This window comes from Mycteria americana, chromosome 1, assembly GCF_035582795.1.
Source record: "Mycteria americana isolate JAX WOST 10 ecotype Jacksonville Zoo and Gardens chromosome 1, USCA_MyAme_1.0, whole genome shotgun sequence".
NCBI classification, from domain to species: domain Eukaryota; kingdom Metazoa; phylum Chordata; class Aves; order Ciconiiformes; family Ciconiidae; genus Mycteria; species Mycteria americana.
Window position 1 is genome coordinate 154201141 of NC_134365.1, and position 14305 is coordinate 154215445.

Here is a 14305-nt window from a genome sequence, read left to right on the forward strand (position 1 = left end):
AGCACAGGTTTGTAATTCCGAGGTATTGATGGTAGCATCATCCCACGCTGTTATTCAACACTTCTCCGCAGCTGAGGCTTCAGGTTCAGGTGCCTGCTTTGGGAAAAATGCCTCGCTGGTGTATACACTCGCTGTTTCAGTATACAGAGATGTATACTGATTTCTGTGTGAGCATAAACAAGGCCGGAATAGCTGCATGCTTGAAACGTCTCCTTTTCATCTGTGCTTCTAAAGGTTTGTGCCAGTGGCTCCTGAGATCTGTTTTAGCCACTGCCTGCAGCCTCCAGGCTCTGCACTGGTGAAGGATGTGGTTGCCCCTTTGCATCTTCCCTCATATGCCTGGAGATCATCAGCATCTTAATATACGTATATCTGGGCAGCGCATCTTGAAGAGTCCCAGTCTTTGGTGGGAAACTGCCCTTCTCCTGTCTGTTAGAGAGCTGAGGGGACACCTTATATTCCAAGCTCTGCATTTTAGCATATTATTAACATTTGTTAGCATATTGAAGTCAAAGTAAAAGCAGGAAGCAGTAAAGCTTTATCTCTTTTCCCAGCTCATTTTGTCAGAAATATTTATAGTAGTTTGGCCCATAGTGTTAATGTTACAGGGCTTGGCTGCTCCATTTGCATAAACAGGCAGCATGAAGTGATTAAATCAGTCTCAGCCCCACTGTCACAGAGGTCACATTACATTGCCTTTCCACTTGTTTGTTGCGTGATTTCCTAAAAAAAGCATGTGATGGTGTTGCTCCTGAATAGCGACCTGACTTTTGACCAAAGCATATAATTTTCCAGTTATATTTATTAAATGCTATTACTTGCACACCTACTGTAAACTAGTGTTTGATTGTAAACACCCCCATTACGTTCTGCATTAGCCCAGCAGAGGTGAGTTCCCAGCTAGATTTTTTTGAGAAAATAGTTTATGATACGATTTTGCTGGGGGAAAGATCTTCCTTCAAATTTATTGTCTTCTTGCACCAGCATTTCCTCTATGTGCAGATTTTTACAACACACAGTAGCACTGGCAACATGTAAATGTGGTCTGGAAAGACAAGCTTGTAGAGTCTGTAATTTTATTGATTACGTTCAGTTTTAAATTATGGGGTGGAAAACCTAATGTGCAATACTCTGGACTATATAATTTATGCTCTGCAAAGGAGGTGTAAATGCTGCTCTGCTGGGCCACATTAACGTTTTTTGCACAAGGGTGAATTATTACAGAAGGGGCAAGACAGTATGAACTGGCCTTCCAGTTATAAGATATTATAATTTGGCTTCTCAGATGGGAAATAAAAAGGGGGAAATTACCAAAGTAGAAAGAAACCCTTTTTTTTTCTGTGGTAAATAGAAAGCTGGGTACATAGTGAGCATTTCTGCAAATGAAAGAAAATGTGCTTTGATTATATTCAAGATCTTTTTGTGTTTTCTTTCTGTAAGTGATCTAGCAAATAAGTGCTCTGATTGTAATGCTCATGAGGAAGGTAAATCCCAGAGCAGCGTATGAAGAGTGAATGCTGATTTGTGAAGAGGTACTCAGAGAAAACCCAATACAAATGATCGCTCTTCTCTATCCAGAAAACATGAATGCCTCCATGTAAACATCACACGTAAAAAAAATCACCTTGAATTCTGGGCGCTGAATACTTGATTAATTACTGTATTACAGGCAATGCATTTTTTACATAATTTCCCCAGTAAATATTTCTGATTAAACACAAAACAGAATTTTTCAGGTTTTGCTATTAGTGCTTTTGTGAGCATAATGCATTGACATAGAAAAACCCCCTTCAAATGTATCCTGGATTGTTTAATGGTAAAAAATGTTAATATTTCAACTTGGGGAGTCACTTGAAGCTTAACGGTGATATCTAAACAGGTATCAAAACTAATGTAAAGTTATAAAAAGAGGCAGAGGGCACACGAACAGCAGTGGAAGATTTTATCGTCCATTTTGCTGAATCCTACAAATCTCAGGACCTTGCAGTTGTGTTTTCTGTAGAAGCAAAAGCTAAAGATACAAAATCTGAAGTACTTCCCAATATAATTTCTCTATATAGAGGTGGATGTGCCCCCCTCCTATTTACTGAGAACAGAGATGATTTGGAGCTGCCACCACAAAGCACCTCCTCCTCTGACAGCTCTCCATGAGGCAAGAAGCGGAGGCTGCTCCAAAACTTCTCTTCAGGATTATCTTTGGCTCCTTGCCCTCTGCAAAATGTGTAGGCAGCATTTCACTACAGCTGAGGGTGATTTCCTATTCAGGGTTTAAGTGCAAATTAGGAGGTAGCTATTGATCCACAGGGACTTGCATTGCATTGGTCTCTACTAGGGAAAAAACCTCCTCCTTTCATGTTATTGAGATGGTTCAAGTCAGCTGAATTAACTATTTCCATGAGAGGAACTGTGCCCTTTCACCACGTGATTCATTTCCTCTGCTATTTTGACAGAGCATGTTGACTTCTATAACCTCATTTACAAAAGCAGGCAGCAACCACAACTTTCAGGTGACCTCAGCAAGAGCTACTAAGTGTTCAGCTTTTCTTAAAAAAAAAAATCAGGTAATTAGAGCACAGCGTGAGGGTGGTTTACGTCTTGCCACCAAATTTTGCATGCAAAGGGAGGTGTCAAGCTGGGTTATCATATTAGGCTGAGTTATCATATTCATTATTTCTAAGTAGATTTTTTTGCTTTTCTGCTTTAAAGAGCCAATCAGCCTCTTAAATTTTGTATGCATCTAGAGAAGCTGATAATTAGTGAAATATAAGTAAATAAGTCATTTTCTGCCAAGACTGCATTTAGAAAAAGTATTTCGTCAGAAAACTTGGCAAACTATAAAGAGGATTTTTTTTCTTTCTTTCCTTCTTTCCTCTCCTCCTAGTTCCACCTGGTGTTTCTGTGTGGTATTGTTTTCCTCAGCTGCCTTCAATGTTAAATAATTCATATCTATGGTGCTAGATACTTATAGGCCTCTCCTCAAACTATTTTTCTCCAAATATTTCAGACTGATTTTTTCAGCTCACACTGCTAGAAAATAAAAGTTAGTCTGTGGAAGTGCCTAACGTAGGGAACAAGACGTGTAAGATCAGCATGAAGAGGATCAGGGCAGGAGGTTCCTTGGGAAGGCGAATCGTGATGTGAACTGGAAACACTGCAGCATTTCTTGAATCAGGTGTTTCCAAGCCAATGGAAGACAGGACACCATTTATGCTATTTTCTTTTATCTCGCATGCTGCGTTAAATAACAAGACAGCACTTCTTTCTATAGTGAATTTTGTCGTTTCCACCTTTCTAATATTTGCCTATTGAGAATGCAGTGTTCATGTGCTGGAACTGTTATTACCAGGCACTTACAGAATACAAGTACTAGAGAGTTTTTCTAGAGATGAGTCATTTCTGAATTTTAAAGATAAATATATACAGATGAAGGATAAAAAGCATAGGAAGAAGCTAAATACCACATGTTTCCTATTCCTCTTTGCAGGCATTGGGGAAATAATTACGCCAAATGACAGAGGGGAAGAGCTATAGCTGCGGGGAGTGAAATTTTGAGAGCTCCTCTGTAGGGCATACTTCTCTATGTGCCTTTGGAGACCTGGCTGGCTCCTCCTCTTCCTCGACTAGACATTAAAGTTAAGAAACCACAAACCTGTTTTTGTGACATCAAGTCAGCCATTGGAGGGGGCAGAAGAAAATATTAAGCCATGCCTACTGTCCTTCCAAGAAGTAAGTGCTGTACAAATCCTTTTAGCCCCGGATTGGAGGCTGGCCAATACTCATTCTAGAAATCGAGTCCTTGCGAGGTGCCCAAATGCTGCCTACCAATAAAATGTCAAAAGATCTCTTCCTATGTAACAGACCACGCTATAATCCTGGCAAGTGTGTCCTTATTAGAGCAGAACTTACCTCTTTATTTATTATTCATGAATACATTATAGTGTCTTCAGAAATATATTCTGCAGCAGGTAATCTAGCATGGGAAAACAAAAAATGCATATGTCTAATTATAAGAGACACTGTAAAAGTCCTGGAGCAGTGTACTTCCTTCGCACTGGCAAAGTACTGCATTATAGATTAAAACAACACAAACATATTACAGTTTGTATAGTGTTGCACTTTTATTGGATGTATGTTGCTAAGAAACAAAATTGAAACGTCTCTTTTGAACCTGAAGCCCCTTGGGAGCATGGTATTGCATATGTAGTAAATGTTTTTCACTTTAGGAAGGATTAAATGGTAGGCCAGGAGAAGCAGGGAGGGTTCATTAGTATTGCATGTTTTCCAAGCTACTGCCAGTGAACCCAACTATTACGGTAGTAAAAGCTATGTAAGGAGCTTCAGCTTGCTCTGGGATGAAGTGCTGACAGCTGCTTGTTTGAATATTAATAAAGTCTATTGAGTTATTCCCTGCCTGTATTGTCTCTAGCTTGAAACTGTGAAGACTTCTCTGCGTATTGCGTCTTTATGTTTCTAAGTACACGCCTGTCTGTGGAGATGGTACCCATTTTGTTCCTAGAGATGGTACGCCTCATTGTAGAGAAAATTACAACCTTGTGCTCCATTAAACATTTATTTTGGCAGCATTGTTGGTTGCTGTTTTCCCTCTTCGATTTAAAGAAGTCAATGCTGATTGAAAGAACACGTGTTCTCTCTTACATATGGTAATTAATCCTCATTCTTCCAAACTTTTACAAATAAAAGTCAAAGTTATTCCTGAACCACATGCAAGAAAAGAAAAGTTAATTCTCCTTTTAAAAAAACATGTATTAAGTCAATAGCGTGATACAGAAATGAAGAATTTTACAGTGCATGGTATTCTTTCGTTTCAGCTGCAGATGGCTTGTTGACTTGATCACGCATCGATTAACTGATGGCGCAGCAGCAGTTTCTGCTGGCTGGGCATGCTGGTTAAAGTTTGAGGAAAACACTGATAAGGCGATGGTTCAGAACAGCAGCGCCCGGCCCTGCTGGGCAGGGGAGACCTGGAGATTTCCCTTGCAGAGGTGAGAACCAGCCACCCGGGCACCGCCACCGCCTCCGGGACGTGAACACAGCTGCTGTGCCTATACAGTACTGGGCAGATACGTGCAAGATGGGCCTCCCGAAGAAAACAGGGCTCCAGGCAAATCAGTTTTCTTGGCTGGCTGCTGTAAGTTGAGTAATAGGGTAACCCCGACTAAAACTGGAAATATTAACCACCCCCAGCTGAAGACACTCCAGTCTCTATGAGGGCACACAAATCCAAGAAATTCAGATACGAGGTGTAAGTTTACTGCCAACTGGGCCCTTAAAAACAACTGCGACACAAGAAGATTAAACAGCTAATTTTAAACTCTTAAAAACCTTGCAACCAAGAAATGTATAGATTAACCATAGCAATCTCTTCTTCTTCCCTGCAAGAGATTTCTCTAAAACAACTCGACAGGCGTTTCATTAGTGGTAGGACGGTGTTGAAATAGTTTGTGTAGACAAGAAAATCATAACGGAGGAATAACTACGATGCCGTACCCGGGCCTCTGCTAACGGGGTGGCCTTAGGGCAGCCGTGCAGCTTTGCCAGCTGAGGTGCGTTTTCCCTGCTGCTGCGGCGTGTCCGCAGTCTCGTCTCAGTGAAGTACCGCAAGAAGAGACTTTGTCAGTTCTCCTCAAAGATGCTGTTAATTTTACATGTGAATTAGTGGGAAGAAATCAACGAACTGGAAAAAGTATTTTGATAAATGGGGTAAATGAATTCATCACTAACAGAATTATCTTACTTTCAATTTTTAAGAAAATTCTGTGTGGCCGAGTGAAGAGAATTTAATAAAATTTATGATCTACGAAGACGAGAAAAGAAATATAATGTATTTTTTATCATCTTACAGAACTGTAACTGACTCCTAGAGAGGGCAAGGAACTAATGGGTGTCACTATAGTCATGACCTGAAAAAGTTCCTCAGGACTAGAATAATATTCCTCTTCAGCCTTGGATGCCATCAAGCTCATTTCCAGAAAGATTAAAAGCTCCCTGCATAATTTATGCCAAATTTACTGCAAAGAAGGTAGTCTCATAAATGTTTGAAGCTATTTTTCAACCCTTTAAAAAAAAAAAAGTTCTAGTAAAAGCCAAAGTTTTAGTTTTATAAAAAACCAAGATGCAACTTGAAAGCCCTGCAAAAGGAATGTTGTATGATCACATTGGAAGGGCAGGGCCTTGGCAGGAGGGCTAGATGTGTAGTGGGACCTGCACAACAGACAATGCCTGCCTTGCCTCCATCCACATCTTTAAAAAACCCAAACTACAAGGAATATGATAAAACTTGTCGCAAAACTGCAGTGGTTTGAGAGGCTGCTGTACCAAGACTGGCAATGGACACCATGGATTCTCAGAAGTGCCATTTTAATTCACAAGTTTATTGAAACCAAACCACAATACAATGCAGTCATTTTCTCAAGGTATAGAGTTTTAACATTTATCTGTCATTTTTATGGTCAAAATTCTTTACATCTTTTTTTTCAGGGTTATTTTTCGTCTGGATGAGTTTCATGAAGACACGCTGACTATACAGGCAAGGTGCAAGGGAGGGGACGGAACAGCCAGCCAGGGCTGTTGGGGAGGATAAGGCAGGGCAGCTGCAGAGCCTGCCTGAACATCTGCTGCCATTCCGCTGCCCTGGTAAACACACACCTTTCTGACCTGTGGCCAACATGACCAGCATGCATGTAAGGAGACAGCGGAGGTATATGGATGTCCTTCTTTCTTTCCTGATTTCAGTGTTGTGGTTAAACACAAAGCGAGCAAAGATTTCCTTTTCAGTGTTAAAGTACTGTCAAGAGAAATTTAAGGAACATGTCCTCCTTAACCAGTCTTTTAAGTTGGCATTGAAAAAAATCCAGAGGCCACCTAAATGGATTTTTTATGACTGTCTTGCATGGGAGATCTCAAATACACTCTCCAGACCTTGATGCAAGGGTAGGCTGACACACATACGTTGCCAGGACAGGTATCATAACAGCCAATGTACTTTAGGGGTGGTGGTCCTGCTGTAGCTTCCATAAGGATTTTCAGCCACTGATTCTGTACAATCTGTCTTTTGACAGACAACAGCGAGGTTACCCTCTCCATGTGTAAGAAAAGCCTTTCTGCAGAGCGATTACTAGGCTTCTGCAATGGAACGGGGGACGTATCTGTAGATACATAGATCTCAGTCAAAAATCTCATCTCCAGTCCAAGGAGCAGACAGAAGATCCCATCACCAACCTTGTCCATTTTGCAGAAGTATTACCATGGTCTGAAATCAGTTTGGTATTTTTTCCTAGCTATACCAGATTGTTTAGGTCCAACAAAAGGAAGAAAAGACAGAGCTGACAAGTCCCCCTCCTTCCTTCTGCTTAATATTAATATCATTCACTTCAGAAATCCAAGAGTGCCTTAATTTTTTGAATCTAAATGTAAATAAAGCAAGTAATGTAAGCATAACTGAATGATCATTTAAACATATAGAGAAAATGCAATAGTAAAAATGGAGTGCTGTGCATTCCACGGCAAGTTTAATTACATTGACTCATTCTAAAATAATAATGCCTACCATTCTTATAATGCTTTACAGGTTTGGGAACAATCATACAAATAAGAGCTACTTGTTATTTAGTAGGCAAATGTTCCCTAGCTGTGCAAAGTGAATAGTTACTGTGCTGTAGACCCTTATAAGCAGAGCAAGAATACAAGCAAGGATTGAGAATAATTTCTATATAAGCGAATCCCATTTGGTAGAAGACTGCAAAAGACTTAGCCATTTTCAAGAGCAGCATGCAAATATATGGAGGCAAAGCTGAAGGTGTAACATGCACATACTGTCCCCAGAAAACGCCTTTGAAACCAACATAGATACAGCTACAGACAGCAAAAACTGTCCGTCTCTCTTGTTCTGAACTGAATACCAAGAAAGATCATGCAGGGAAAAGAACCGGGAAAGCAGAACAGGCTTTTTTCATTTGTAATTGAGACACTAAGCAATACCTAGTACGTTATTCTAATTTAAGGTCAACCACAAATGAAGTCTTGGAATGCTTCAATATCACTCCACTCTCCTGCAACGGTATTTTGCCTTTTTGAGTCTTTTTGTCTCCAGGTACTCTTCAAAGTTAATGCATCAAGAAGGATTTGTTTCATCCCCCATGGGAGTGAAGTCGCTTCCACAGCCTGAAACTGGAGTTGCTTATCAGCCGTCTCCTCAACCACACTTACCAAGGGACGTGCCGCAAAATGTGCAGCTCCATCCCTGTGTGTAAAACAGCACCTCTGCTTAAGAACCGTGTTAATCACATTACTTAATTAGTTCAGAAATAATCACTTTGCACTTATAATCTGAAGCTAGATGTTTTGGCAGCTGAGACAGGGAAATTATTAAAATCCACATTTCTTTAAACTAAAACCTGTTACATCTTCTGTATCTTTTTCCAGTCCTTTCTATGTGTTTTATCTCAGGCTTCTGAGCATTCCATCTTTTTCCTATTTCCAAACTTAATAATCTGAGTATTTAATTTCTTAATATTTAATGTAGTATTTCCCATGGTCTCTTTGGCAAGAAGAGAAAGTATGTGTGATGATTTTTTTTCTTTCTTTTCCTCCAGGCCTGGCCTAAGTCTCGTTTAGGCCCAGGCACAGGGAAGCACACAAACACACGCTAAACTTTTAAGCATGAAAATGCTCCTTTGACACCAAAGGCTATTCAAACACTCAGGAGGTGTTTTTTCTAGTTGGAGCCCAACTCACAAGTCTCTCCCTCCTTTTCATAGAAGTGTGCTTTTACTTATCTCTAGTCCCTTGTGTAATTTCTGTAGAAATCTTTCCCTCTTTTAATCCTTTCCTCCCTTCCTTTTCCCTCACCTCTTTTTCTTCTCATTTCCCTTCTCCCTATGCTTCTTAGGTTCCCCATTTCTTCCATCCTCCCCCATGTCCCCCGCGGTGGTTTGAGAGCTCCCTCGCCTCCTCCCCCTTGCAGCGTTCTGCTGTAGCTTTGCTTCAACTTCAGCTTCTGCTTCTTGATGGCAACCAGCTCGTGTTCAAGAGCATGCTTTACAGGTGGATTACAACAGATTCTCATTTTAAGTGTGTCGGCAATTTCTTCTATTGAATAATAAATGGTTTGCACATCTGCACCTTTTTAAAGCTGTCCCAATGTCGAGGGACCCTCTCATCAGCTTTGGATGCTGGTTCCCCAGAGTGTTTTTCCTGATTTGGGGATGTATAACTGGGCAACTCTGGGAGATCTGGTGACAGGCTGGCTTGGCTGGAAGCCCTGGCGCAACCAGAAGGAAGGATGGATGAAAAGTGCCCTGCTAGTCACTGGAGGTACTCTGGCTTTACACTGGTGTGTAACAGAGCGCTTTTGGCTTATATGTTTTGACAGTGATATTTAAGTTTTCACCTTCGAAGGAAGGAATCTGAGGTGCTGAAATGATTATGCATTTCATTACAGATTTTCCAGTATTTCCCTCTCCTTGCTGCAGCAATGCCTTTTATCCGTAAAGGTTCTCCATTACTCCTCTTTCTTAAATTGACAGTTTTACTCCAGAGAAAGCCCAAGTCCTTGATACTCTATTTCACATTTCTCCAGGCATCAGTATTATTTATAGCTTAAAACTGTTGAGTTTGGAATTTCTTTCTGCAAGGGCATAGGTTAGATTACTGGACATTACTCAGCAACAAATAATGATCTGAGCTCTGCATCAGGAGCTTTTCTTTAGCTTTACACTTACTCCTCTTCTAGAGTAACACAAGAGCAGCAAGAGATTCATGGCTTTTTGCACACTGAAATTTAGTAAATTTTACTATACAGTGTCTAGATTACCCTTATCACGACAGGGTCATCTTGCTATATACATCAGAAGTTAACTGTAAATCTGACAAAAAGATTTTGTGCAGCCTTCCTGACACAACTCTCCAGAAAGTCAATTTTAAAAGTGTCACTTGAGAGAGGAAGAGGAGGGCTTCTGCCAGCACTTGAATTGCAATCCCGAAATCCAAAAGCACTCTGTTACACCACAGGCACAGGTACGGAAGAAAGCTTGGGTTAGGTATTGGACCACAAATGAAAATTCTCTCTGGCAAAATTACAATGTATTTCAATAGTAGCTTCTGGCTTAAGCAGGCCCTTTAATCGTACTAATAGTCAAACATTAGCCAAAATGTTAGGGACATGGTATAGTGGTGGTCTTGGCAGTGGTAGGTTTACGGTTGGACTCGATGATCTTAAACGTCTTTTCCAACCTGTACGATTCTGTGATTCTGTGAAAAAGGTTTTTTTCGAAAGAAACATTTATCTGAAGAACCGGGCTTCTCCTGCAGCTTCTCTAAGGGGAAGTTCTGTTCATATTCCACATGTGCAAGTGGCTGCATCTAATGTTTTAAAATCTCCTGTGGTTAGCATACACCCTGGATCCGTAACTCCAAAATGCCAGGGTCTCGCCCCTTCCAGCTGTGCCTGAACACCGGTTCACACGGGATCCCGCGCCCACTCCTGCTGCTGCATCCGGGACGCGGCTACCGGCTGGAGACTGGACCGCACCGGGGCGGGCAGCGGGCTGGAGCTCATGACACCCGGCAGGGAGAAGAGGCGCGACGCTGGCTATTACTTTCACCTTTCGATAACGATTAAAGAACGATTATCTGGGGACGCGCTGAAGCACCCGGGGGAGCGAAGCACCGGGGCCCTGCGCTGGGCCTCGCCGCGCCCGCCAGGGGGCGCCGCGCCGCCAGGGATGGCGGGGCCGGACGGCGGCGCGGCCCCCGGCCCCGCTGCCGGCCCGCGGGGCAGCGCTGCTCCTCCGAGGGGCAGGTTGTGCCCACGGACCCCTTCCCGGCCCTCCGCCACCGGGATCCCCGCTCCCCTCGGGGCGCCCGGCCCGGCCCGGGCTGCAGAGGCTCCCCCGCGCCCCAGCCCGGGTGTCCCCGGCTTCCCCGAGGGGGGCTCCTCCGCCTGCCTCCGGCAGCGTGCGGCCGCACGGCCCGGCAGCCTGCGCCAGCGGGAGGAGGAGGAGGAGGTGGAGGAGGAGGAGGAGGGAGCCGCGGCGGAGGAAGGCGGGCGGCGAGCCCTGCTGGGTCGGGTTACAGGGAGCCATGGGGAGGCGGCGGGGCGGGCGGGGACCGCCCGCGGGGCGGCCGCCGTGCCGCGGGCGCCCCCCCGGGGCTCCCCGTCGCTCCCCGCCCCGCGCGGAGGCGCGGCGGGCGGCTCGCGGGGCCGCGCCGGGCCCCGCCGCAGCTGCTGAGCCGAGCCGAGCCGCGCCGGGCGGCGGGAGGAGGCGCGGGCAGGCAGGTGCCCTCCTCCCGCACCGCTCCGCTCCGCTCCGCGCCGCGCCGCGCCGCTGGCATCGCCGCTGCGCCGCACGGCGGTGGGCAGCGCCGCCCAGGCAGCCCCCGAGGTCGCCGCGGCCCGTCGCCGGGGGCAGCCCCGCCGCCGCCTCCCCGCGCACCCCCGCCGCCCCGATGGCCCCCGCCGCCCCGCCGCCGGCCCCCCCCCGCCGCCGGCGGCCGCGGCGGCCCTAGAGGCGTCGGGGCCTTGCGCTGCCCCGCGGAGGGGAGGCGGAGGCGGCGGCGGGGCGGGGGCGGAGGCGGAGGCGAGGGGGCGGCGGAGCGGCGGCGGAGCGGCGGCGGAGCGGGAGCCGGCGGCGGCGATGGACGAGTCGTCGCTGCTGGACCTGCTGGAGTGCTCCGTGTGCCTGGAGCGGCTGGACACCACGGCCAAGGTGCTGCCGTGCCAGCACACCTTCTGCCGCCGCTGCCTGGAGAGCATCGTCAGCTCCCGCCACGAGCTGCGCTGCCCCGAGTGCCGCATCCTGGTGGGCTGCGGCGTGGACGAGCTGCCCGCCAACATCCTCCTCGTCCGCCTCCTGGACGGCATCCGACAGCGGCCCCGCGCCGCCGGGGGCGCCAGCGGCAGCCCCAGCGCCGCGGCCCCCGCGTACCCCCAGCCCGCCGCCGCCCCCAGCGCCGTCGCCGCCGCCGCCGCCTCGGCCGCCGCCAGCCTGCGGGAGCTGGCGGCCGCCAGCCGCAGCGCCCTGCTGGGAAAGGTGGGTGCCGGGCCGCGGCGGGCGGGCGGGCGGGCGGGGGGCGCGGCCGGGCGTGTGCGCGGCCCCGCGGGGCGCCGGGCGGCCCCGGTTTGCCGGCGGGACGTCCCGCGGGGCGGCGGAGCTGCCTCCCGGCGGGGCGCCGCGGCGTGGGGCCTCACCCCGCGCTTGCGGCCGGCGGTTGCGGCTGCCCCCCGATGTGAAGATGGGAGCGATGGGGGGCTCGGCCCGGGGCGTCCTCAGAATACTCCGGGCGGCCCCGGGCGGCGGGAGGGGCCGGGGCCGCCCCGGGAGCCCCCGCGGGGGGCTCGTACCGGCTGTCCGGCAGCCGCCGCACCGAGGGGCCCCGGGGCAGCCGCCGGTGCACGGAGTTAGACGCGGCTCGCGGAGTTGAGAAACACGGAGTGCCTCGAAAGCGCTTTTATTCGGCGTGTCGGCCTCTGCCAGGCGTCCGGCAGGTGCCGGCAGGGGCTGGCTCCCGCTCTCCTGCTGCCTGCGGGCATAAGTCGGTGGAAGCGCTCGGCCGGCCCCTACCCGAGGCTTTCACCTCCCCCCGAGAGTTCCCCTGCGCTCCCGGGGCGCTGCCTGTGCGGTACAGCCACGCAGGGTCCTCCTGACAGCCAGGATTGAGTGGCGTTTGAAGCTGAAGTTTCCCCTCCCGAGGGAACCTAATTTCATTTTTATGTATAAGGTGTGTGATTTATTGAAGGAGAGTACTCCAACATATGCATTTATTTATTTTAAACCTGCAATCGAGTGCCCGATCTTGCTCCCTTTAAAATCAATGGCGAGGGTTTCGTTGACTCAGAGGGGGCAAGATCAATTCCTCCCAGTGTTCTCTATCATTATATAATTCGATACGGTAAAATTTACTATGGGACCTCTTCAGGAGGCTTTGGAATGGAGACGCTCTGAAGACTGTGAACGTCATCTTATTTCTAATGTCATATATACAGTGGATATATTTAATTGTCTTTGATCTTTCATGAAATCTGCTTGAGCTGTAGTTTAGCGGACAGGCTTTTGATTTGCAAAGGTCAATCCAGAGGTTCCTTGTGAAGTTGGATCACTATAGTAAATGTTTCAATTAATTAATTTCCTATTTTTTTCTGAGAAAAACGAATAGACCTGTACCAGCATTTTGAAGTTTTGCCTACAGGAAATGATGGCAAATGCCATACATTGTTCCATAAAATTCAGTTTTGGAGTCTGAAGTGACATATGCTTGGCAATATTTCTGGAAGGGTAGATCCTTTATTACTGAGCCATAGACCGCAGTGATCTTCAGGTATTTAGTAATGATTTGTCAAATTGAAAGAAGAAAAAAAGCAATGGGATTCTGCCCTCTGCTTTTTTGCTTATTGGTTTTTCAGCTAAACTTAGGGCTGCGGCTTTGTCATAGCAGACAACTCCTGTCATCTTCAGTTTCAGCGTTACAAAAAGGGCAGCTTGCATTCATGAGGTAGTTTAAAATACGGTACCCTCACTGTCTGGTTTGGTGTCCAGATAGTAGCCTCTTACAGGTAGGTAGGAGGGTCTGCGTGGAAGGCTGATTGCACCTGCAGGATTCGTGTTGCGGAGGCAGGCTCTTGCACCCCAACCGAGCTTTTGTGGCCATCCAGCAAGACAATCCCTGGTTTTCATATCTTTAAATCCCAAGTCAAGCTAGGATGTTACAGGAGGGTGTGCATGTAAGGAAATGCTTGATGGGGAAAGTTACTTGAGAGTAATTTTGTATCTTAATGCAAATTTTGAATTTTCATTATTTTACCATAAATTGGCAGATTGTTAAGAAGTTACTTCCCTAGCCATTATTGCAGATATCATAGTAAATAAAAACACATCACGTTCTGTCGTTTTCTGACTTTGATATTCGTTTGGACTTTGGTGAGCATCTTCAGTTCTGTTGTCTGTTTCTGTGTGGGTTGTCACCCGTCTGAATTTGATAGAGAGCGAAGTTACGCATGACCTGAGAATCACATTTTGGCTTTTATGGTTAACAACTGCAATTTTTTTTCCCTTGCTAGTGCTAATGGGTGATTCTGGGGCAGTGGGTCTGCTGGGGGCACGGTGGGTCTGTGAAACTGTTTGCTTGGCCTTTTGACTGACCACACAATTTTATCCTGGAAATCAATGCAATGTGCTTGATCCTTACAAGGTTCATTACAGTGGAAGAAAGTCTGAACTAATCTGCTTTTAAAAAAAGCAGCAGGGGAGAATAATCCTCCTTGGAGCTGCTGATACAGCTGATTGCTGAG

At 46.7% G+C, this 14305-nt stretch overlaps 1 protein-coding gene across 2 annotated transcripts in view; it reads left to right on the forward strand.

Annotated features, from left to right (window-relative positions):
- The first annotated feature begins 11170 nt into the window (after window positions 1-11170).
- The window catches only part of SH3RF3 (SH3 domain containing ring finger 3), a 256892-nt gene continuing 253757 nt past the window's right edge, over window positions 11171-14305 (forward strand). The window contains exon 1 of one of the 2 annotated variants that reach the window (XM_075525148.1): window positions 11171-12050. In XM_075525148.1, coding sequence (XP_075381263.1) covers window positions 11655-12050 — 396 coding nt within the window. In that variant the 5' untranslated portion in view covers window positions 11171-11654. The remainder of the gene's footprint in view (window positions 12051-14305) is intronic. The other variant, XM_075525140.1, reaches the window with a different exon arrangement.